The following is a 26518-nucleotide window of genomic DNA, read 5'->3' as shown; positions in this document are numbered from 1 at the left end:
TGCCCGAGAATTGATATTGTTTATATCAAAGAAAAGCTTCAACACAGATCTCACGATCCATGTAGTTTCCTGGGAAAGAACATTTGATTTATCTTTTCCTAAATCAACTTTGATGCACTCAGATGACCTGCTTGCCAGCAGTTTTTAAAATGTAGGCCAGCAGTCTTTCCAGCACTTAAATGCGTCCATAAGCTGTCTCTTAGGTGATGTGATGTGTAATGATTATCTGTTTAACACACCCCTTGAATTTCTTTCTTCTCCATCAAGCAACAGTGGTTGCAGCCAATAGGAGCACATTTCACAAATGTGATACATGAAAAGATGCTCAGGGGTGTACAATTATTATTGATATAGCCATTACCCAGTTTTTAATAGATGATAAAGTGTTTCAAATGAACAAGATCAGTTAGGATTACCAATAATTTTATCAAAGCATTTCTTGGTTAGGAGGAGCCAAAATTAAGCTAAAACCAAGCAATGTTTTTTGGATCAAAGAAGCAACACAATAACTGCCAAGGAGCCCACAAATCAATTGATAATCCTGAGTGAAATTAGGGCAAGTGACAAACTGACATTACTTGTTCTTGTGAATAAGATTTTTTTATTTCCAGTCTGTAAAAATAAAAAAAAAACTGTCACGAAATGTGCATTTTCTATGGTATTGCCCATTTGCCATATAATACCTCTCAGTGTCTCTGCAGGTGGGTATAGTAGGAGCTCATTAGCAGTAGTGGTAACAGCGGCACCCTTTGTACCAGCACACTGTGAATATCTTCCAAGACAGCAGTTGGTCACCTGTTTCTGATTCCTGAAAGACTCTTTGTTTCATTTTTCTTCGGCCCCTGGACTTCTGTTGCACTATGCCCCCCCCCGACATAATCTTTCACGTGTTCCTATAACTAACACTACCTTCATGCTCACTTGATATCTCATTTTATTCAGAATGAAACGCTAACGTGTAGGAGAAGTCCATCAAAGGGCCACAATGGGACAAAGAACTATTCATGCCCCCTTATACATTAAATTGTCTTTTTTTTTCCCTCAACATCTGGTATCCCCCTTTTTAATTGGTGCAACAATATCCAGGAGAGTAAATAAAAATAACTCTTTGCATCAAGCGCCAGGGAAGCAGTTGGGGTTCAGTGTCTTGCTCAACAACACTGCGACACACTAGAAGGAGCCAGGAATCAAACCAGGAATGTTTGGTTCCAAAGATGATTGCTCTACATCCTGCGCCACACAGCCCTGCCAAAAAGGTCATAGCACCTGGTATTCCCAGGCAGTCTCCCTGGAAGATATGAAGTTATGGGGGAATCAATTTAAATATATGGTACAAAAGGAAAGCCCTTGAGATCTCATGGAGCGGGTCAAATCCGATATGTCATCAGTGAATAACTGATGTGTGATAACAGAACATACTACTCTTTAACAATATAATGTTCTTCTTGTTGCCTGTCTGTATTTTGTGGTACAATGACTTCCACAGAGAAAGATTAAGTTTTTCTTCATCATGGCTAATCTAAAGATCATTAGTAACACTATATGCTCGACTTGTGTTATTTATTGTGCTATTATTTTCCCTATTAAAAATCTCACTGGAAAATGATTAATGTGGCTATGCCTCTATGCATGCCTGTCAATGAAACCTCTGTACCCTAAGAGAAAGTATGATTTTTCACTTATCAAGAATTTTACTCAACAATGAAATTAGAATGCAATGTTATAGGAATATTGTGCGAGCTACAACTTAAGATTCCACAGCAGCAATCTGGGAAACACTATTTTCTCATATCTCAAGCACAACTGTTTTTTGATATGAAATATGAAAGCCAGTTGAGAAAAAGTCTCAACTCATATCCAAGCAAGTAATTTATTCAAAAGCTAAATTTTATGATGACTGATTTTACATTATTTGAATCATCATAAAAACAGACAGGAGTTCTTATGTGTTTTTGAAGGAAAATTTGCCTCCTCTTAAGGTATTTACTAAATTCACTTGTCCCCAATCATTTAGTGTCATAATTTAGTTCTGCTCAGTCTTTAGGTAGTGTAATTTTATGGGAGGTAGCACTGAAACAGACATGGTTGTCAAAGTATAGAATACAGTGATTTAGCAGACAATTTTATCCAGAGCAACTTACAATGGAGGTGCCAAGGATTGAACCCAGGACCTCATATATGCAAAGTATATACATTACCACTGAGCAACACATGAACCTGTTTGGCTTGCTCTCTCTTTACTATCTCCCCTAACCTGCAGGTTGGTGGACCATGTACACTGGTTTGCTGCGGCATACCTGTCTTGTAACTAGTCCTGGCTTACTTAATCCCCCTGCTTCCTAGTGTTCAGTGCTAGATCGTGGTCACACATATTCCAGTGTTTATTGCCAGTCTCTCTAGTCTCTGTCCTCTGTACAGTTGGACAAACTGTACAGTGTACAAGACCTTTCTGTCACAGCCAGTTATACAGCAAAATTTTACCACTATATTGAATCATGGAATATCCTGGGCTACTGAACATCGCCAACAACGATTCTGCAGGCTAGGAGGAGCAGGGGAATTGAAACAAGAATGTTCGGTTCCAGGGTAAATCGAGAGGTCGACTTTAGCATAATGGAAGAAAAGAAAAGGCCCTGTGATATCTGGTGTTTTAAAAAAGGAGAAATCGTGGCACAATATCTTGCACCCTTATCAAGAATAGCTCCTAAAACCAGCATTGTTTTTTCCCAGGTTCCCATTGTATGTGGCTTGATCTACTGCAGTGGTCTTATAAGGCACCCACCATTGGTATCCCTTTATTTATATATGCATATAATATTAAAGCTTCCACCGTAACTGTCAACACTAATGGTATTAGAAGCACTAGACCATTTGCGCCAAGGAAGATAGGATTATCAAAGCCATCATGAATTATTACTCATCAACTCTCCATTTCAAGAAAATAATCCGTTGCCAGTGAGGAATGAAAAAAATACATTTTGTAACCCATTACAATTAACTACATTTCTATGATGCTGTTTAACCAAGGAGTTAGCAAATCCACTAATACAAAACTGCCAGAGATCTCTGTGCCATAGCATCTAATGTTAAAATAAACAAACCAACAAATAAACCCAAACACACCTCTCATTATGCCTGTGAGAGTGGCATGCATTTTCAAAGGATGCCTTGTCTCCACCACAAAATGCAGTGCGCTGAAATCAGTACTACTCTCAAATTTTAGGCTGGCAATCCTTTCCTGATCTATATCCCCATCTAGCATGGGAGCCTGTGAAGATGAATGAGTCTGTGCAACAATGAAAAATACCAAACACTTAACCATATAACTAGTGGTAAAAGCTAAAACTATCAGCCTCCAGACTTTTTCCCAAGGGGAAGACACTTCTCCTTTGCCATTAACACCATCTTAGTCTTCTTTTATAATTGTAAAAACACATTCTTTCCCACAACATTGATTACTATGATGTGGAAAAAGGGCAGTATCTCACTTTCCCACTTGTACCGAAACATTTGTCCTTATCGAGAAAAGCAGGTAAATCATTTTTACATCAAGTACATTTAAAAAACACATTCCTATTATTACTGAATCCATCATGAAAATATTTGTTTGGTCAAAACCACATCTTCCGTCAACAGTTCAAGGTCACTTCTCTTATATCAACATACCTGCATGCACATTACATGAAACCTTGTGATGTGTTTTGAAGAAAATATTGAACAAATTTAAACCACAAATCAGGATATGGTAAAAAAAAAAATATATATATATATTTATCAAAATTGTCCAATATCGCCGATCAAGTGATGGAGCACACACTCAAGCTAGTTATCATGGCCTCATGCGAATATAGTTTCCTTTCTTTGGATAGCCAGCATTTATTAGTAAATACATGAGAACCTTCACCAACTGGAGAAAACTCACTCTGTCTGCTTGTGTTCGCAATCTCATTCTTTCAGTCACGACACACAGCTTGTGACTATAGTTGAGGGAAAGAACATAGATCAACCGATAATTGGGAGCTTCGTCTTTTGGCTCAAGCTCCCTCTTATCCATGACAGACCGGTTTAGAGTCCGCATTGGTATAGACGCCGCACAGATCTCCTCGTCGATCTTCCGCTCCATCCTTCCCTCACTTGTGAACAAGACCTGAAATACTTCAACTCCTCCACTTGGGGCACAACCACTTCCTCGACCCGGAGTGGACTTTGAATATTGGGACTACGACAGGAAAAAGTATAGAGTTGGTCCACATGATGCAGAGAAGGAAGGTGGATATACTGTGTGTCCGGAAGACCAGGTGGAAAGGTATTGAGATTAGAAGCTTAGGAGCAGCTTTAAGGGTGTGATGCTCAATGTTTTTAGTGGCTATGCCCCACAGGTGGGATGTGAGTTAGAGGAGGAGAAATTCTGGAATGAGTTCAATGAAATGATGGAGAATATCCCCAGAGATGAGAAAGTGGTAATTGGTGCAGACTTTAATGGACATATTGATGCAGATAATAGAAGGGATGAAGAAGTGATGGGCATGTTTGGTATCCAGGATAAGGATGCAGAGGGACAGATGGTGGTAGACTTTGCAAAAAGGATAGAAATGGCTGTAATGAATACTTTTTCTTGGACGATGGTTGTAGTGGACCACAGAAAACACAGTGGACCAACACCAGCACATGCCTTGTGCATCACACTGGACTTCAAGCAATGTGGACTCTGTGGCTTCACCCTCTTCCTCCAGACTCTGAGACCTTGATTTCCAAATGACATGCAAAATTTATCTGAAAAGATGAATCTTTTTTCTCTACAGTTCAATGATTGTTTAGCCAACACACCCTTACTGAAAGACTTTTAAAATTAGGATACCTTCGTGGGTGTCTTGAGTTACCTAGCTGATTAGAGTGACACCATGAATTACCTGTACTGAACTTTGTCACAATATTCTAATTTTGTGTGGCACTGAATTTTCTGTTTCATTATCTGTAAGCCAGAATCATCAACAAATTCAAGAAATAAAGGCTTGAAATATTTCACTCTACGTGTATGTGTAAAGAATCCATATAATTTAATGGGTTCCACCTTCCAAAGTGAGTGATAAAAATATTGAACTTTCAGGATAATATTATTTTTTAAGATGTACCCCACTATCACTAGAGAGAGAGAGAGAGAGAAAGAGAGAGAGAGAGAGAGAGAGAGAGAGAGAGAGAGATGTTAATACATGTGGATAAATTGAAAATAAAGCTGACTTTTGACTTATTGTTATAAAATTAAGTAACATTATATTGTTTTTTTTCTTTTCAAAAAGGGCGTTGTAGGAGGTAAAGCATTCCTGGTTCAACATTGAACCCCAAACTGCTCCCCTGGCAGCTAGTGGTTCATCCATCATGGGTTAAATGCAGAGAGGGCATTTCCCTGGCAAAGATTAATAAAGTATAATAATATATAAACAGTATTATGACAAAAAAATGTTTCAAGGACTTTATAAAGAGTTTTTCTTCACCTGTAAAATCATGTTTGGAAATAACTGAAATAAAGTTTTAACAGCAAATATTCATTAAGAGGATCATGCTGTCAAAAAACAGTCATACTTAAGTCATTACTTGATCAAGAAGAAAGCAAGATATGGTACAAAAAATACATTGAAACTTAAATCAACATGAAAAACAATAATCTTAATGTCATCTACAAACAAAAGCAGAGGGTTGTTTTGATAACAGACACCACGGCCTTCCTCTCTCCACTGAGAATTGATGCAAAGGTAAGTCATTTTTGTTGTGTCTGTCACGGCGTCTTAAAGTCTGAGATATGAAAGAAAGAGAGATATCTGTCTCCCTCTGGAAAAATAGATGGAATAAATTGGATGCTACTCTAATCATGGTAATTCCGTTTTATCCCCAAAAACTTAACATATGAGTGAATATAGTTTAACTTTCCGTTTTAATGAGTTATAGGCCTTTACAAAATTAGTTAATTTGTATTATTTCCACAACTACTGTATCTCTAATTTCTCTCTTCATCCGCACTGCATTCAATAAAACAATTCTACATAACTTTGTATACTGTACTTATAAATTCAACGTGTACTTATGCCTAGTTCATCTGAGTCACAGTTAATCAATCCTGACTTTTCAGCTTATGAATTTACTGATGATGTACTTGGCAGCCTCTGTTTAATCTGTTTAGGTTTTGCCCAAGCGAAAAGGAAATGTTTCAGAATCCAGTGCAGATTTTGAATATTCTTCCTGAGCTGTTAATGTTTGAATTTGGGTGATAAATCAAATCTTTTAAGGTCCTGTAGCTTCACCTACTGAGGTAACCTGAGAGGCATTGCATCAAATGGCAAACATGGGCATGAAAATTTTAATGTTTTTTCTTCTTTCTTTCTTTTTTCTTTCTTTCTTTTTTCTTTCTTTCTTTCTTTCTTTCTTTCTTTCTTTCTTTCTTTCTTTCTTTCTTTCTTTCTTTCTTTCTTTCTTCCTTTCTTTCTTTCTTTCTTTCTTTCTGTCTGTCTTCCACTGTGAGTGTGAAAGAGCAAGGAGGACATTTCAAGTCTTTCTGTGCTATTTTGGGACACTTGCTCACTCACTTCAGGATAAATATATTTTGATGTGTCATGGGAAGACTGACAGGGGAGTTTTCACAGCATCCTTTGCTTCGGCAGTTTAGAATTTTTTTGGCTTCCTGTCGTTTAACACCTGAAAGCCGAGGTGTTTATGTGTGTCTCCTGCATAGGTGCACAGGTGATGCACTAATCTGTGCTTTTGCACGACAGGACGACAGAATGTGGATACACCATCATGAGACTGATTGCTGTGTGAATTAAAACCTGAGGTTGTTTCAACACATTATAATTTAGAGATCCACGTCGTTGAAAACCTGATGTCTGCACTTTAATTACTTGTTGCAATACTGCGCTGTATCAACACACACTGTTATGACTGTTTGAAAACAATGCCTCCCAAAAGGAAGTATGTGGCTGTTATTAGGAAGTCAATGATGGGTAAAATCACAAGGAGTGGGAATGAAAAGAAGGTTATTGAAAATCTTGAAAATGGATATATTATGCAGAGGGAAGCTCGGAATAAAGAATAAAGACAGCTCTGATCAGGTCCTGTCTTCTCCAGCTCAAGGATATGGATGCCCCAAATTCCTGTTTCTCAACCTCGAAAGATCCACCGCTTAGCGAAAGCTAATGTTTTGTTTGACATTACCTAGAGACAGCGTCACCATCGATTCTACGGAAGTGGGGGCTCAAACGCACTGTTTTACAGACTTGTCTGGGGCTGGGGATTAGGTGTATGGAAACATCAGGGAAAGTTTCAAAGTGTCCATGCTCCCCCACCGTGGCCAATCAGATCACCTCTCTCGTTTCTAATCCCAGCATGCAGATCTCTTATTAAAACAACCAAACCTACTGTGAGATAGGAATAGATTTGGCTGTGTCCACTGTCAAGCACTGTATCGATAGCATCACTGTAGACAGGGGGACCAGATGACATCGGAATAACAAACCATGGATGACCAGAAAAGTCAAACGGCTGCTGAATGAACATATCTCTGCTTTCTTGTTGGGCAACATGAAGCTTTATAGTGTTTTTAGAGCCAAATGCCATCGCAGTGGCAAAATCCGCATTTGGGAAGAAAATAGGAGGACAATTCAATAAAAGAGACCCACCCCCAGCGCATCTGGCAATGCATCAAACAGGTGACAGACTACAAGGGCAACGAGGAGCTGGCGCCCAGCAGCAGAGGTGGCAGTCACTCATTGGCTATGGAGTGCAACTACTTTTTGCCCACTTCAAAGAAGCTGACGCTACACTTGCGGTGGACACTTGTTTGTCCACCTTTCACGGACAAACCAGCATTTTTGTGAATGTTGAGGATATCAGGGGAGTCTTCCGTAGAGTCAATCCCAGAAAATCTATGGGCCCAGAAACCGTCCCCAGGATAGTGCTCCAAGACTGCACAGATCAGCTGGCTGAGATATTGGTGAACATTTTCAACCTATTTTTGGTAACATGCTTAACCCTCTCAGGCTCAAATTAAGTTGTAGTCGCAGGAAAAATCTGATATTTGGCTGTCGCAAATCTGCAACATCTCCCTGGAGAGGGTTAACATGTTATGTATGTTAGCATGTAGCACTGTGCCAAAATTTCTCAAACCACCACTGTCGTACGCATTCCCAAGAAAACACACACCAGTGACCTAAATGACGAGAGACCAGTAGCACTAACATCAACTGTGATGAAGTGTTTTGAGAGGATGGTCCCAGCTCATGTGAAAGCAAAACTCCTCCTACCCTCCATTGACCAACCTCCAAATTTGCATATAGACCCAACAGGTCAACAGAAGATGCGATAACCACTGCACTTAACTCAGTATTGACTCTCCTGGAAAACCCAGGCTCATATGCAAGGATTCTATTTGTAGACTTCAGTTCTGTATTCAATATAATCTTCCCTAGCAGACCAGTTGATAAGGTACTCGAGCTAGGAATAGCTGGGAACACGAGTAGATGGATAAAGGACTTCTTAACAGACTGCCCCCAGACTCTCAGGCTGGGGTCTTACTACCCTACAGTTCTGCAGGAGTATATGCTTTCTCCAGTCCTTAACACATTTTACTTTTGACCGCACACCATCATACAACGATAATGAAATAATCAAGTTAGCAGATAATACAACAGTGGTGGAACCGATCCAAGAGGATGAGTCAGCATACCGAGATGAAGTCCACATCTCACAGTTTGGTGCTCTAATAACAACCAGGCACTGAATTCCAAAAAAACGAAAGAACTGAAAATGGACTTCAGGAGAAGGAGCGTGGAACCTACTCCTCTATTTATCAAAGGAGTGGGGGTCAACAGGATAAGGGAATTCAGGATCCTTGGCACATCTCCCAGGACCTCTCATGAACATTAAACACCATTGTCCTTGTAAAGAAGGCACAGCAGTTGCTGTATTTCCCGAGGTCACTAAGGAAACTCAACCTCTCTCGGGAACTGCTGCTGTCTTTCTACAGATTCTATTTGCTTTTGGGAAAGAAACTGAATAGGGGTAGAAGACAAAGTAAGTGTATGGTAATCAAAGTGGAGGTAGCTACTGCCTCGCTGTCATCTAGGGGAAGGGTGTTGGTCACCAACAACCTCATTGAGACTCAACTATTTGGCGCAAGCTTATTGCATTACCAATACCAAGGGCTTGCTACAGGAGTTCCAGAGGTCAATCTTAGACATCTTCTTCTGGAAAACACTGGACCCGAGCACTTGTGCTCTATATTCCAGCCAAGGACTCACTCACATTCTTCTGTAAGGTATCAGATTCCAGATTGCATCCAGCAAAGAGGGTCCTGTTTAAGTACAGACCCAAACTGGCTGATCACCGGACTTATATCCTTCTACAGCTCAGCCCTCTAAGCTTGGCTTATCCTAGCATTTATATGGGTTGACAATGACTTCCCCAGCTGGTAGCTGACGGAAGAGCCTCTGCTTTTCAATCATTTTCAGTAAAACCAGTCTTTGCGTTTCCAAAGGCCTGTGTTTCAGCATCAGCTGGTCTTACAAAGCTGGGTCACCTTTTACAGCTCACCCCTTCTTCTCGAATGCACTAAGGGCTTTTGGACAAATCACCTCTGTTACGTTGGTTGCCAGAGTTACCAAGAAAATCTTATATGTAATACTTTGCGACTGATCATTCTTGCCTTGAGTCATGGAATGAGAATGTTGACTACAAGTTTCCCTCACTCACGATGTGGCAGCTGATGGGGCATGAGAGGACAAAGAAAGCCAGCTACTGATCTACTACTTCTTCAAGAAGCCACTCTTGAAGTAGTTTCAAGCTACAGATAAAAGACCGCTACTTAACTTATGTCAAGGTTCTTAAACTTCAACCCCTATCACAAGTATAGGTATCTGAGTGACTTATCTTATTTTGAACAGACTCGTCTCTGAAAGGGAGATGCTGAGTCCTGTTCAAGCAACCAGTGGAAAAATCACTGGCAGGTGACCTCCACTGGAGAATTATGTATAGCGCCAAAACGACAAACGGATAAAGAGCACATTTTGAATTGCGAGAGACAGGAGAGTGCTTGTTTTGTTCACATCCTGAAATGTTTTCTTATTTGTTCATTGAATGTCCCAGGTTGCAGTCACTGTTTAGTTTCTTGAAGGGCTTGTTTCTTGGTTATAGGTTTCCTTTACTTCCCATTTGTTTATTTTTGGTTCAAAGTACTCAAAGGACCACAAGAGGGCATCAGTATGTTAAACCTTTTGACTGACTCGGCCACATTAGCCATTTAGCTGACCGAGAAAATAAGGATCGTGATCAAGGGAATGAGAATCCAGTCATAGTTTTAAAAGCATTAATTAAAACTCATTCAAAAGTGGAATTAGATTTTTTTTCATTAACAGACAACTTCGGGACTGTATTTGTATTTGGGCGAGGGGAGGAGTATTTTGTTCTGTTAACAACAGTAGCGAGTTGATATTTTCATTTTAGGTTGATCACTCTTCCATTGTCATTAAGTTAAATTGGGTATCTTATGTGTTCCCTTGAATCTATTCTTGTCAAATCCCAGCATTTGAATTAAGGGATTTTTAAACTCAAACTCTGTCTTTCTTTCTTTTTTAATTTTAGAAAGTCAAAAACAAAACATACAAAAGAAATTGAAAAAGCAACTTGCTAAAAGCTGCAGAAGCTGTGGGAAACAGGGAATTGTTGTATGTAAACAGGTTTAAACAGTTACCGGTTCAATTAATTAATCTATATGTTATGTGCAGTTCTACTGTAAAAGAGATACTAATTTTCTTCATTTGGGTTAACAGGTTCACATTTAGTTTAATTGCTATGATTAAAAAATACTGAGCGACAGCCTTTAATTGCCTGAGTTTGCTATGGAATATACTTTTTCCCTCAGTGTATGTACAGTCTGTTTACTTTGCCCTTGCCAACTGTTTTCCCCTTTTGTCTGCTTCTTTTGCTCCTGCAGTTACTGAAAATATATGTATTACTAATTATGTATTATCTTGTCTGCAGAGAGCAATAAACCACACTTGACAAACAAAATCAGACTAATCTACTGTTGACTTTCTACCACGATGCAACTGCATTTAAATTCAGTCTATCATAATAGAACTGACAGAACTGCTTATTTTCTTTGTGCCACTTGTTTCTTTGTAGTCATTCATTAATCATTCAATTTATCCAATCTGCAGGCACCTGCCTGCCATTACCTTGTCAACTGTTGTAGTTTATCTAGCTTAGTCTATCAGCCATCCTGCAAAATGTTGATTCAGCCGTCGAGGGAAATCAGACTTTCGGACACCTTGCATTTAATTAAATGACAATTCATTTTCCACACTTGTTTTACTCCCTTGTGGACTGACTTCTGCTAACGCACATGTGGTGCCCCATTGCATCTTGAAGTGTCCTTAAACAATTTTGTCTTTCTTGACCATGAACGTTGGACTGTCCCTTCTCTTTTTTTCTACTAGGTTCGCCAAAGCTGGACCATGAAAGGTAGACCTAATTTTTACTTTCATTATGTTGGCCATGTATATACTGCTCCTCACAGTGACTTATACTAAAAAAAACAACCAAAAAAAAAAGAAACTGATGATCAGAAGCCCCTAGTTTTGTATAATCACGTAAATAGGTCAGTCAAACTACATGTTATAATTTTGCTTGAAGCTTTGTTGTCATTGACTCAAAAAACAACACAACTAAACTCTTTTATAATTACAATATTATTATTGTTCTTGATACTCTAAATATTATCAAATTATCAAATCATGTCCCAGAAAATGTGCGCATCCTTATCCTCGACTAATACGGCAATTTTAGTCTGAGGGTGTCCTCTGGGGCATCTACATCCGATTGGCACCGTCTGGAGAAAGGCATTATCACCGGCTGCAACAATCTCGGTGTCCCTGTTCGCCGAGGCCCACCGTCTAGATCTCGCACCCGACAACCACCGATCAGAGCATTCATGGATGACCTCACGGTAACCGCAGCATCTGTGCCCAGATGCCGATGGCTCCTGCAAGGTCTGGATTGACTCTTCACTTTGGCCAGACTCAGCTTGAAGCCCGAAAAGTCCAGGTCCCTTGTCTAGAGGAAGGGGATGGTGACGGATCGCTTCCGATTCAGCCTGAGTGACGCTACTATTCCATTCGTGTCCGAGAAACCAGTGAAGAGCCTCGGAAAGCTCTTCACCAGCGATCAGAATTAAACCCCTGCACGACGGGCAGCCAGCGCCGATCTCAACCAGTGGCTTTCTGCTGTCGACAAGTCCTGGACTGCCAAGGAAATTCAAGACCTGGAAAGAGCCAAGGCACGGCTGTGGCACAGTACCTTAGTGGGTACTGTGACCACAGGTCGGACAGGACTGGGCAGCAACCCTAAGCCTTGCTATAGCAGGGCCAAAGGGAAGGAGAGGCGCAGGCTCATTCAAGATGAGGTTTGAGCAGAAGTGGAAGAAGCTCGCCTCACCAGAGTGATGGGCATGAGCAAGCATGGGGCCTGGACCAAGTGGGAACATGTCAAGAGCCGTAAGATCACCTGGACTGATCTGTGGAGGGCGGAGCCACATCATTTCAAGTTCCTCGTGCAGTCTGTGTATGCTGTCCTCCCAAGCCCCGCTAACCTGTTCGCCTGGGACCTGAAAGATGCCCCTCAGTGGATCCTTAGAATACATCCTCAGCTGTTGCTCAAAGGCCTTGGGAGATGGGGGGTATCGCTGGCGCCACGACCAGGTCCTGTGGGCAATAGCAGACACCATCTGCACCGGCATCAACATCAGCAAGGGACAACAGCCAACCAAGAAAGCCATTGCCTTTGTCCAAGCAGGGGAGAAACCTCAACCCTCCAAGAAGACACAAAGGGGCCTGCTTTCAACAGCAAGGCACTGGAAACTCTTGGTTGATTTGGGGAGGCAGCTGTGTTTCTTGGACAACATCGCAGCCACGACACTCCTTCCAGACATAGTGTTGATGTCAATTTCCAGCAGGCAGGTGGTGCTTTTCAAGTTAACAGTTCCCTAGGAGGACAGAATGGAGGAAGCCCAGGAGAGGAAAAGAGCAAGATACGCAGAGCTTGTGGCAAGAGGAACGGTTGAATGCCCGCTGCGTGCCTATTGAGGTGGGCTGCAGGGGCTGTGCAGGCAGATCCCTACATCATGCCCTTGGACTCCGAAGAATTTGTGGACTGCAGAGGCAAGGGCCTCCAAGAACATCTTTGAAGCAGCTGAGAAGGCTTCACGGTGGCTCTGGTTGAAAAGGGGGGAGTCGTGGCGTAGTTTGCTACCTGGACACAAGTCGGGGGACTGATCAAACCCTGAGTTATGCACCCTTATGCACCCTAAGGGTGTATGACTCAGACCCAACACCCAGTGATCTTTGGAGAGTCACTGAAGATGTGTCCAGGTTGCACCTCCAGGTGTATTTTAGGTCTAATGCAATTAAAAGCTCCCTTTTGAATTATTGTAAAAAAAATAAATAAAAAGCTAAAGAAGCATATCAACAATGGTAAAGGAGACATTTGGTGAAAATAAGAAGGCGATGTTTCACATTTGCCTTAAATCAACTCCCATCTAGCAATTACCATGTAAATTTAGAATATGTGAAGCTTTAAGATGTGATAATTTCCCTGAGAAAAGGGTCTGACCCAGGGACTATGAGCCTGCAAACAGGCAGCAATGAACTATGATTCATCCTCACTTTTTTCTGTTTACATAGAGCCTTAGTAACTAATTAGTAACAAAAAAAATCAAATCATCAAAAATTATAGTCTCCCAGATTTTTATTATTATAATGTGTATCATCATCATTGATATTATTATTATTACTGCTGTTAGTATTGTCTTTTTTATCATTGTTGGTAGTATCAGTAATATTATTAATATTAGAATTGTTGCTGATACCAGATGAGTCAAAGTGTATGAGACTGATTTTACTATGAATGCTTGAAACACTGGAATTTTATGTGTGGCAATAGGAGTCAAGCATTGATTATTGATAACAGAAAAAAATCTTTATTTATATTTCTTTGTGTTCTGAATCTGAATCACTGTCCCCCTCTGTGGGCCGAGTCTTACAAAGGATCTGGATACAGTTAAAAACAAACAAACAAAACAAGCTTCACTTGTGTGGTCTAGATTTATTTATTTATTCTGTTATGAAAAAAATAAAGCAGACACTTTATTCATGCACTGTATTCAAAACAAAACATTTCTTTTAAAGGTAATATGGAATCATTCAAGGTCTTTCAGGTCTTTTTTTTTTGTTCCTCTTATAATGACACTATCATACATGCACTGGGAGACAGCTCATTACTGCCTATCAAAATAACAATTCAACCACAGGCACCTAAATCTCTGCCTCTCTTCTTTTTCCTCTTATTACAGATGTCCTTAATGCAAGACAGTGTCTCATTCATTGCCAGTGCCTTTGATTTTTTTTCAGGTGCACATAGATGCTCTGTTTGCATTTGGCTATTAAATTTATCTCCCCAGTGTGACTCGCGATGATGTCTCATTTTCCTGTGAGAGCAGTACTAATGTTAAGTGCAATATATTCTTCCATGGGAGTACCGTGTCTTCTCTTTGTCATGAGCTGTGGCAAATCTAGAATAAAATGTAGAATGGTATGAAAAATTTTAAACCCACTCGGTGTTGCCGATTATCGGATTAAACTGGTCTTTTGAGGTTTCAATTAAAAAGTCCTAAATAGGACTTAAGAGTGCAGTGGATTAACATCAATAATTTCATTCTGAATATGCTGTCAATAAATGTCTTTAATTTTGTCTATATTTGAATAAAGCTGTCTTACGATGTGTTATATATACTGTAAAGTACACATACACTATGAAAATAGGTATGTGTTGCTTGTGTGTATAAATATGTATATACTTATACACATAAGCACACACACATACCTTTGTGTGAAAAAAACTCAAACTAAAATAACAAACATTAATGTTAGGACTGGATTACTCTGTGGGTTACTCTAGTTTTTACTCTATTTTTTCACAAGAAAGAAAGAAAAAAAGAAAGAAAAATAGAATGAAATTGATCAATATATGCTTGATATATGCTGAATGTAATGAACTTAATATTAACAATGATAACCAAACAAATTCAAAACAAACATTATACCATCAAATTTATATATATATTTTTTTAGCAATTTGGACCATTTCAATAACAATTGCTTTGTTCATATGCCCACACTGATGACAATTACTTCAACAATTTATAATAAAGAGATATCTCTCTCAGGTTCAGCTGGACTGAAGATGAATTAAAAAAGATAAACAACACCATGTCTGGATTCTTAAGATGAAAGGATGTTTTATTTTGTTTTATTTTATCTATTTATATGATTTTTTTTTTTTGCATTCACAGTTGGTTTGTCATTGAGCTTCAAACACATTGAAGGACTTCGTGTGGCTGAGCAAATATTAAAAATAGATTCCTCTATATAGGCTATGCCAATGATCAGAGAGTCTCACAAGTTTATTTCCAGAGACTGCTCTCTTGGTTGTAGGTATATGGTACTTTGTTGCAACCAGAATATTTCTTATAGTAGCTGCAGCCCTTTTATGAGCTTTCTTGTCAATAAGTCCTTCATGAGAAATCTGTTATTGCAAATGGAATTCTTAAACCTAAAAAGCAGAATCCTGGCATAGTCCACTCTCTCAGACAAGCATAAAACAGACAATCATAAATATTTTTGGAAAATACTAAAAGAGGCTGAGAGATTTCGAAGAGATATAGTCGGACTCACCTCAACACAGGCTACTAGGCGTCTTAAGAGGGGCTGGACTCTTTTTTATTTTGGAGTTGCCCCCAGTGAAAGGCACCAGGCAAGTGTGGGCATATAGATTGCTGCCCCATCTCGGCGCCTACATGTTGGGGTTCAAACTGGTGGACGAGAGGGTAGCCTCCCTCCGCCTTCAGGTAGGGGGACGGGTTCTGACTGTTGATTGTGGCTATGCACCCAACAACAGTTCAATTTTCCCACCCTTCTTGGGGTCCCTCGAGGGACTGCCCCTACCAGGGACTCCCTTGTTATGCTAGGGGACTTCAACACTCATGTGGGCAATGACAGTTTGACTTGGACGGGCATGATTTGGAGGAATGGCCCCCCTGATCTGAACCCAAGCAGTGTTTTTATTGGGCTTCTGTGCTCGTCATTGATTGTCCATAACGAACACGATGCTCAGGCATAAAGGTGTCAATATGTGCACTTGGCACAAACACACCTTAGGCCACAGTTCTTTGATCTATATTGTGGTCATAGCATCGGACTTGCAGTTGCATGTCCTGGACACTTGGGTGAAGAGAGGGGCGGAGCTGTCAACTGATCACCACCTGGTGGTGGCCGGCTCAAATGGTGGGGGTGGCTGCCAGTCAGACCTGGCCGACCCAAACGTAATGTAAGCGTCTGCTAAGAACTTCTAGCAGAGTCCCCTGTCAGAGGGAGTTTCAACTTCCACCTCCGGCAGAACTACAACCACGTCCTGAGGGAGGCAGGAGACATTGAGTCCGAACGGGCCTTGTTCCATGCTTCCATTGTCGAGGTGGCAGACCGGAGCTGCGGTCATAAGGCAGTCGGCGCCTGTTTGGGAGGGAACCCTTGAACCCGCTGGTGGACTCCGGCGGTGAGTGATGCTGTCAAACTGAAGGAGTCCTATCAGGCCTTTCTGGCCTGTGGGGCTCCGGAGGCAGCCGACAGGTACCGACAGGCCAAGCAGCTTTGGTGATTGCTGAGGCAAAAACTAGAGCATGTGAGGAGTTCAGGGAGACCATGGAGAATGAATTCAGGTGGGCCACCCCCGGTCCTTTGAAACACTTTGAAAGGATCGATGAAGAGAAAAATAGCTCGCTGCAGTTCATTCTAAGGTATTAATTTTCAAACGTAAAATTAATTTGCTTGTGTTGTCAGTGATGTTTTCATTACCAAGGAGCAGAAGTTGATTTCCAGTGAATTATATTTAGATCCTAGACAGACTACGTATTACATTCTTGTTTATGGTGTGAAACCTCCAGATAATCAGATTTTTCCATCACACTGAACATTTATCGTATTAAACAAATAGTATTAAAATACATTAAAAAATAGAAGAAAAGAAGAAAAGAAAGAATGTTGAAACATCTAAAAAGGGCTTTGTAACCAAATGAAATTTGATTTAGAAATCCAATATTCCTCTTCCTACACACGTATGGCTAAGACTTTGACTGAACCAAAAACGGATACATGCAAGTATTACAATAATGCAAGTATTATAATAAGTATACAATAATCCCAGCACTTAATTTGGTGCTCATTTCTTTCAGATTATCACCATATGTGTTTGTATGTGTCTGTCTGTCTATCTATCCATCAATGACTTGTACTCCAGTGCAGTATTAATTCATAAAAATAATCTCTGATAGGTAAAGGGCAAATATAAACCATGTCCAATATTTATACTGCCTATATTTCCAATGAAGCAAACACTATATTATAGTTATAGATTATATATAGATTGTATATATTGACACTATATAGATTATATTAAGTAGAAAAAAGAAAAAAAAAAACTGGCTAAATAACAAAAACACAAACACCAGACAAGGGTTAAATCAGCTTTCTAAATGTTTACTTTTTTATATTGAAAAAACATGGAAGTTTGTCATCAAACTTCCAAGATTTTTGATCTCAAATGACAGAATTACCAGCTGTCCCCAATAATAAGGTAATAATGTGCACTGAAGAGGTGCATATTTAAGAGAAAAAGATGTACATCCTTAGTTTACTTATATGTCAACACAATGGTACTACAATGAATATGAACAATGTCCAACCTAGTAAAAATTTGGCAGCTGAACCAAAGACCATCTAAAAACAAGCCAGTTTACATTACTCTATATGATCATATTGTACGTTGATACCGTGATCAGAGACAGATTTTAATGGAGATCCTGTTGATAGAATCACATATGCAATGCTGGCCCAGTCAGCAAAATTGGACATACTGGTTCCCACAATTTAAACGCCTCTGTAGAGCGAGCACGATTGTGAAGAAATTTGATGAGTTGAATTGTGCATAGTTTCTTCACCTAATGGGAGGACTGTCAATCAAAGTTTTAGTTTAAGTCAAGAGTGACAAAAATAGACAGACTACTGTTAGCCCAAAAGAGCTTACCTTGTAAATAACATATTTGAAACCAAGGACTCCATTTGAAAAGTTGCACAACTCCTGACACATTCAGAATCATGCATAGATTAGGCAACAATAAGCAGATAACCAGATCAAACAATAAGCAGATAAAACACCAGGGAAAAAAAAACCAAAAAGCAATAGGAAAACAAATTATATTTTCTGTGCAGGGCAAATGATATCAAGTAATATCAAATCTATCACACACACACACACACACACACACACACACAGAGGGAGAGTTTCACAGCCATGGAGAACATCCTGCATGATACTCCACACCCTAAAGAACTTAACATCTAAAGGTCATTGGCAGTAACATACAACCTGATGAAAAACCTTAAGAGATTGGTCATTATCCCAGTCTGCCTTCATGTGAACACTTCAGTGGACTCACTGCAGTTTGTGCCATAAGGCATAGTAGAGTCCTTAAACTTGCTTCAAAACAGAATTCCCCTCAACAGACCAAGAGCAATGTAATGATCATGTTCTTTGATTTCCTTAGCGCTTTCATTACAATATACATTGTAGGCCTGATAAAGAACCCAGATAAAGCAAAGGTTAATATCCACCTTGCATCCTACATTTTGATTTATTAATCCAGACTATGTGCCTTGACACTAGACTATATGCTCAGCATAGTCATCAGCTGTATAGCACACTCTATGCACCATTATGGCTCAGTGTCTTTGCACTGTATACTTGACAGACTTGTCACACACACACACATAACACACACGTACTGTACTACTACTTTAATTTCTTAGACAACTCACAAGTGCTTACCTCAATGGAATCGAAACTACAGGGGGTGCACATAACAGATAGAAAACTTATTGCCCAGTGCCAGCAAAAACAGTTGCAGTTTGACAGGTAAACCAAAGTGATGGTAGTAAAATAATGCATGTGATGTACACACACCAATAACCATCCTGCATATGATCATTTAAATGGTCATGTAATAAGGATACTTTGACATTAAACTGAAAAAATAGAGTGGAGTGAACTGACAAGACTAAAGAACTTTGCAAGAAAAGTCGGAATTTTTTTGTTATTTTATTTTGTATCTTTTCTTTTCTTTTTCTTTTTTTTTTTATTAACAGTTTGGCACTTGTATTGATTGCTTGTAAGATACTTCAACTTATACATTGTTTGCTATGCAAATATTCCATCTAGGAATATGACAAATGAATTTCAATAGACATAATGAACCAGGGACCCTGTGCATTCCTGTCCTGCAAAAATATTTTGCAACAGTAAAAATGAAAAGTAGATTTAAATACACTTAATGTTTTGCACGTACATGAAGTAAAATAGTAGAAGTAAATCTGATGCACACAGAAGTGCAATAACAACTGGGATAGCGACTGTAATAAATGGTTCCCAAAACAAGCTGTATGAGTGCATATCGGCCCAATAACTTTAGATTCACCCGTTACAATTTGGAAATGAAAACAAATTTGTCACCAAAATGAAAAGTCAGACAAGTGGCACATTTTGAAAAATGTAGTTTACAACATAGTAAGTGTACTCACATTGATAGAAGCTTCTGTCTTCTTTCCCCTTCTCCTGCAAACAGAATAAACAAAAAGCTGATGATTACAGGCATGCACACAGACACACACACAAACACACACACAGACACACCTTCTACAGCTTTTTTGAGCTACATCAATTATTTTCTGTTTCCCTCTTCCTCGAGGTCATTCAACAATTACAAGAAATGCAAAGTGGACATTTGGGAAAAGAATGAAAAGGGCTAGAGATTAGTGAGTGAGTGAGACTATAAGACGGATGATATCGGAAAAACCTGAGGACATTTACAATTCAAAAGCAGATCCAAGATTCAATTTAATCACCATAATTCAATACACGGTTTCAAACAGGATAAAAAGTGGAAGGCGTCAAAATGTGAGTATGTCAAAGCAAGTATACCTCCAGGATGAATAAGGTAACTAATTTTTGTCAATTTAAAATACATGTAAGACGGTGTCATTTAACCTTTGCACTTTCAACAGAGGCATTTGAAAAAAGACAGGATAAATCTAAATTGATTGAAAGTTTATACTGATATTTCTACCAAGAAAAACAAAAGTCTTATTATTTTCAGCGTATTAGAGTAAATTGTGACAAACAGATTAGCATTTCATGTTGTAAGAAATGGCAAAAATGACTAGGTTGATGTCATGCCATAGTTAAATCTCTATTTATCAGAAAATTGTATAAGCTTTATGAGAACCTACATGTTATTGAATAAAACTTTAAAACTATATATAATGTTTTAATTTCTATCTATAGTATAGATAGAAATTAAAACATTATATGTGGTTTCACATAGTATAGAGTCTATATGAAAGCGCAAGATGAATTTAGCTATTTACTCAGAATTAACCTCAAAAGTTGATTGGGGTCGTATAATCCAATTTGAAGCTCATACGTAATTACCGCAACAATGATTTCATATTATTCCTTCAGGTACTGAGAAGGCGTTCATCACGCTAAACAAGTCATGCACTTCCATGGCTTTTCTTATCATACAATATCCTCAGCTCTAGTTTGCAGGCGAGCAGCTATGATGTAGGAGTTGAGGTTATTCTGTTGAAATGCTCAGACTGTTTCAAACAGCAATTTGTGCCTTTTCCTCACATCACTGTCTATAACACAGAGGAATTGTAAAGTTAAGAAACTAGGAGTCGTTGGTGGTCAAGATGGAAGGATGGAAAGAAAGATAATATTTCTTGTTTAGAATGTAATTGGAGTGAAAGCATTTATAACCCTTTCCACTGTCTTCAAGGGTTAACCAAAAAGTGCCTACCAAGAGGTAGCAAATTTCCTACCCGGCACCTAAACAGTGATTTCATGCATTCTTAAAATTTTGGTGAACGATAAACCAGATTTGAAAAACCTATATTTTCATACCATCTCCAGAAAGGTGATGTGTATTGGACCATTCCAAGTTTCAGATATGATTGAGAACTGTTCATATTATTTACTGTTTGCCAGAACCCTCTGAAAAATTGTTCCAACTAGTCACATGCAAACCAAAGTGGATCAACATGCTAGGCGCCTGTGTAAACCCACACAACTAAGAGACATTAACCACATGGTGAACCTTGAGGGCTGATGTTCAGAATAGGTCATTGACTTCAATAATAAAACTCTGATCCTACCAACATGAAATGGTCCCCTTTTCCACCAAACAATTCCAGTATGACTTGACCTGATTTTTTTATGGTTTGTTTTGGTAAATTTGCTTTTTTTTTCATTATGGAACATTTTCCATACCCGTTACTTTTATACATTGGTTATACCTTATACTTATAGATCATACCTACCTGCTCTAGTGAGGTTACAAGTTAAATGTGACATAAACTGACTGCCAGTCACTGAGTTACCAGAGTGAGCATGTGCTCAACAAAATAATGAAACCCATTCTTTGAAAAAAAGCAACTACACAAAAAACAAACCAAAAAACTTAAGTTATCGTACATGAAAGTATGTCTTCTGTTGTGTCACATTGTCTATAGCCCTCTCTGGCTCTTTTATGTCACTTTATGTTTGACAAAAAGCCACGGACTGAGCAGCAAGAACAGTAATCCCTCAATGTCCTCCATTGTTGTGTGGTTAGTGTCACATATAACACAACATCACAGCAGCCCATAGGCTGTGCTATGACGGCACTGCCCCAATTTAATAGGTCTCATGAAGTAATAGAAAAAAACAAACACAGTCCTATCCAGTCATACCATGTCATGCTGGAACTGTAATCGTCCTGCTTTCCACTAATTTCACAGTAACATAGAACCAGCTGATCATATTCTAATTTGGCAGTTCTAAGTTCGTAGTTTTTCCACTGCTTTGAATCACACATTTCCATTTATATTTCTTCTATGCTTTAAGTTTTTCAAAAATATGTATTTCTGGTCAAAAATTCTGCAACCCCCAATTTTTGAAATCTTGTCAATCTCACCTCTTTCTCTTTCACCTGACTTATAGATCCTGATTATTTCTTTTTACATGTGTACTGTATATTTTTGAACCTTTTGGGAAATGAGGAAAAAAAAGTTTGAGGAAAAGAAGGGTGTTCTGAAACTATTAAGCAGTAACACAAAACACTGCTGTGACATTTTTCAACCTTAACCATTACTGTAAAGGCTCAATGATAAAATGTATGGTTCTGTGTGTTGCCCCCCTTTCTGTGTTTTTCATATTGTCATGCGGGTGGACTGTGGTGTCAATCAGAACACCCGAATTCAATCAGCTGCGGTCAATCACCATGTGCTAACTTCTTTAAAGGCTGACACTACTGTTCAACTGTTGCTGATGTGCAGCACGCTAAGGTGAAATGCTGTGAAGTTTGGGAGAACAAACATTGTGAGGGTGTTGGGGTTGCTGACTGTGTATTTCAGAGTGTGTGGCTTTTGTTCTCCTTTGTTGCTCTACCTGCAGACTCCGAGGTAGTGGGTTGTTCCTGTTATGAGGACTCTTTCTGTTTTATTCCTTGTTGATTTGAGCAGCAGCAAACCTACCTCTTTTTCCTTGTAGTTGTAACTCTGCACCTTCTTTTGCAGACTTCCATTATAAGCAGTTTTATTAAAAAACAATTACATCTGGTTATATGTTGCTTCCCCTCTTCAAGCTAGGATGTAACACTGTGAGACCCTTCTAGTTTCCCAGGAGACAGAGAGCCCCAGGCCAGACAGCAATATCAGACCTACCATCCCCCATCTCTTCATTTTTGGTTGTCGTCCTTCTGCTGTATGTCCATATTAATTGCAAATGCACTTACAGAGTCATCACATCATAACCATGTCCCATCATCTTAAATAGCAGTGGTTGAATGGTTGATTAGAAAATCACATCCAATTGGTCATACAGTTTGTACATGAACAATTAAGACGTAGTTTATATAAGATTTTCAAATGTTGCTTATTATATTATATTCAATGCAGCTAAAAACCAACATTTTCTTGAATTTTGTCTGCATCTTAAAGACCTGTGTTTTGTTGTCCAAAGGGGATGAAAGTCATTGACATTTGAAGGGATAATAGAGGGTCCGACTAGTATGCTCTTAAAAAATACAACCAAATGCAGTCTATCTCTAACTTCTCTCTCGCAGGTGTACATGGTGTACTCTATGGATAGTCATACTAGAATGCTTTGCACATATGTCTTAATGAGTAAAGTAACATAGGAGAGGAAAGGAAAAGAATATTTTGAACATTCAACCTACAATTTGTGAATGCGCGCACACAGTTGCACTAAACTGTTTACTATTCAATCTACACTTTTTTCAACTCACACATCCAGTGGTGAATCGAACTCGTTACATTTCAATTTGGATTCTCATTTTGCACATCTAATATTGTCTCTATTATGCTAATTTATTGTTTTGTCTTTATTTACTTACCTATTTCTCTTCTACTAACACCCTATCAAACCTCTTCTTCTTTTGGCTTTTCCCTTCAGGGGTCGCCACAGCGAATCAACTTTCTCCATCTAACCCTATTCTCCGTATCCTACTCTGTCACACCAACTACCTTCATATCTACTCTCACTACTTCCATAAATTTTCTCTTTGGTCTTCCTCGAGACCTCTTGCCTGGCAGCTCCAATTCCAGCATCCGTCTACCAATATATTCTCTATTCCTCCTTTGTACATCGGAACCATCTCAGTCTGGCTTCTCTGACCTTCTCTCCAAAACATCTAACATGTGCTGTTCCTCTGAAAGACTCATTCCTGATCCTATCCATGGCTGGTAGGATCTAACATTCAGCTTAACTATGAACAGCAAAATAAGAATGTCTTAATGTGCAAATGACAAACTTTTCGAAGCCACCGAGCCTGCAAAAATGTTAGCTCTGTAATTTCTTTCCTGTCTGTTTACCTTCCCCACCCTAATGTGTTTCACCTGTCTTGTTAGCTCCCTTCTTCATCTGCTTAGAATCATTCCATTATGTTTCCGCAATACTGTCATGTTTGTTTAGACGAAAATGTATCCAGCCTGATTCCTGAGGATATTTCATAGTGTGTGGACCTTAGTTGTCTTTCATCCTTGTTTGTTGCCTTTTGAATATCTGAACCCTTGCCTTTTGAATCTGAACTCCTGCTCAACTAAAACCCCATTCTTCTATCACAAAGAAAGTGTTGGAAAGTGTTGCTTGATGTCAAACAATCTGGCAGCTGGGTGACTATAATTGTTGGTGATAGAGCAGTGGAAAAGCACTGAATCCAAGCTCCTGAATCTGCAGACTGTTCTTGTGCGAAAGCTAAATGCAGCCACAATTCGGAAGGAGGTTGACTATTAACCATAGGTGTTACCATTAGTAACCATTAGGCTGAACAGGATATGAAACAAAGCCCTGAGAATATCTTTCATTTGTATTTAATATGCAACAAATGAGATTTACCTTAGAGGCATCTGTTAATGCTCCTAAAATAATTTCTGTCAGCATGTTTGTGTCAAATACTCAGATAAAGTAAGGGAGAAATTCAGTAGTGTCTGTCATTTTGTAATGTGGGATGCTTTTGCACTGGACAGCTGCTGTCATCAATTAGCAAGAAGCTGACAGAAGATTAGTTAATAATGTGCATGTATCATTTTCTCATACTAGATATATATATATATATATATATATATATATATATATATATATATGAAAACCAACCCATTCAAGCAAAATACACTGCTAAGGGAACACTTAAAAAACACATCCTAGATCTAAATGAATGAAATATTCTTATGAAATACTTTGCTCTCTACACAATTGAATGTGCTGACAACAAAATCACACAAAAATGATCAATGGAAATCAATTGTATCAACCCATGGAGGTCTGATTGGGAATCACACTCAAAATTAACGTGTAAAAACAAACTCCAGGCTGATCCAACTTTGATGTAATGTCTTTAAAACAAGTCAAAATGAATCTGTGTTGCTTCCTGAGTGGACACTATGATTTCACAGAAGTGTGATTGACTTGGAGTTACATTGTGTTGTTCAAGTGTTCCCTTTATTTTTTTGAGCAGTATATATTGATTGGTTGTCTAAGCGGTCAACCTTTTGAAATAAAGACAAACTGACCATACGAGTATGATTATAAAAATCATTAATAGCAACTGCTAGCATCACCAAAATATACTGTAACTTGCACAGTTATATTATTATTCATAACTTAAATGTTTGCATCGCATCTTCATTGATTCTGCTCACTGATCCACTGACGGTAGACAGATCATTGTGTAAGCATGGAAAGACAAATACCTGATCACTGTACCCTGTACAGATTTGTTGGACAACATCATGTAAACCAGTAAATTAATGTATAAACATTTTTAGTATTACTGTTTTTCAGCAGGCTATGCCTGGATCCAGATAAGTACAGCCTTATGTTTACAATATTAACGTGATGTCAAGAACTCTAGAAAAGGTATTGTATGTGATCGGTATATGTTATGATGTAAAAAGCTGGAGCTTTTCCTTGTGGAGTTATGATGCTGAGGGTGGTTGTGGGGTTGAAAGCCAATGTATTACCTGAATGCTACGTTACAAAGACAATAGTGTTGCAGGAGTTTGTTGAAACCAATGAAACTTGAAGTTATTTGATTGTGTTTCTATAGGTATGTAGGTGTCATATTAAGCATAGTCAGCAATTAGTTTTACTGCACTTCTATTAATGCTTTTTTTTTTCTTGTTTTTGTTTTTTACAATGAATGGTGTTGGCTTGTTAAGGATCATGTACTGCATATGTCTAGTCTTAAGAGTTCTGTGTGGTTATTCAAATTATAATGTGCATGTGAATGACCAATTTAGCCTAAAAAAAAAGACACAACCAAGGTCGATCCACAGAAAAAGGGTGGAAAAAAAAAACTTGCATCAGTTTGGACAAATAGGAAATAAGAGTTCAAGAAAATTACAGTTCATGGAGCCTTGGTCCACACTGCAGTAGTGCCTATGAAGACAATGTGAAACAGAGGTACTAGTCGTTACCACCAGATTCAGTAGCAGCATTGTTTTAAACTTTTAGATTTCAAAGATCAGATTTAGATTCCAGAGAGACATTGATTTAATCATTTTCACACTATGGAGGACAAGCATGTTACTTTACATTTTGGATTGTTCTTAGTACGATGAAGCCACCTGACTGATTGAAAGGGGACAGATTATTGTATTAAGCGTTAGCTGCAAATTAAACAAATCAAAAATAAAAAAAAAATGTTCATTCATGCATTGTCAGTTTCATGTATCCTGCAATCAGGGACACAATGAGACTAGGGGCTGTAGCTGAAAACCGAGGACCTGGAGGACACCCATGAAGACATGAC

The 26518-nt window shown here is 38.8% G+C and overlaps 1 protein-coding gene across 4 annotated transcripts in view; it reads right to left on the bottom strand.

Moving 5' to 3' along the window:
• The window catches only part of fstl4 (follistatin-like 4), a 141011-nt gene that overhangs the window by 101333 nt on the left and 13160 nt on the right, over window positions 1–26518 (bottom strand). For all 4 annotated transcript variants that reach the window (XM_086177008.1, XM_086177010.1, XM_086177011.1 and 1 more), the window contains exon 3: window positions 19728–19761. In XM_086177008.1, coding sequence (XP_086033134.1) covers window positions 19728–19761 — 34 coding nt within the window. The remainder of the gene's footprint in view (window positions 1–19727; window positions 19762–26518) is intronic.

This window comes from Fistularia commersonii, chromosome 29, assembly GCF_037954325.1.
Source record: "Fistularia commersonii isolate RoL2024-O1a breed Wild chromosome 29, RoL_Fcom_v1.0, whole genome shotgun sequence".
Taxonomy (NCBI): domain Eukaryota; kingdom Metazoa; phylum Chordata; class Actinopteri; order Syngnathiformes; family Fistulariidae; genus Fistularia; species Fistularia commersonii.
This window is presented reverse-complemented; position numbering and strand designations above follow the sequence as displayed.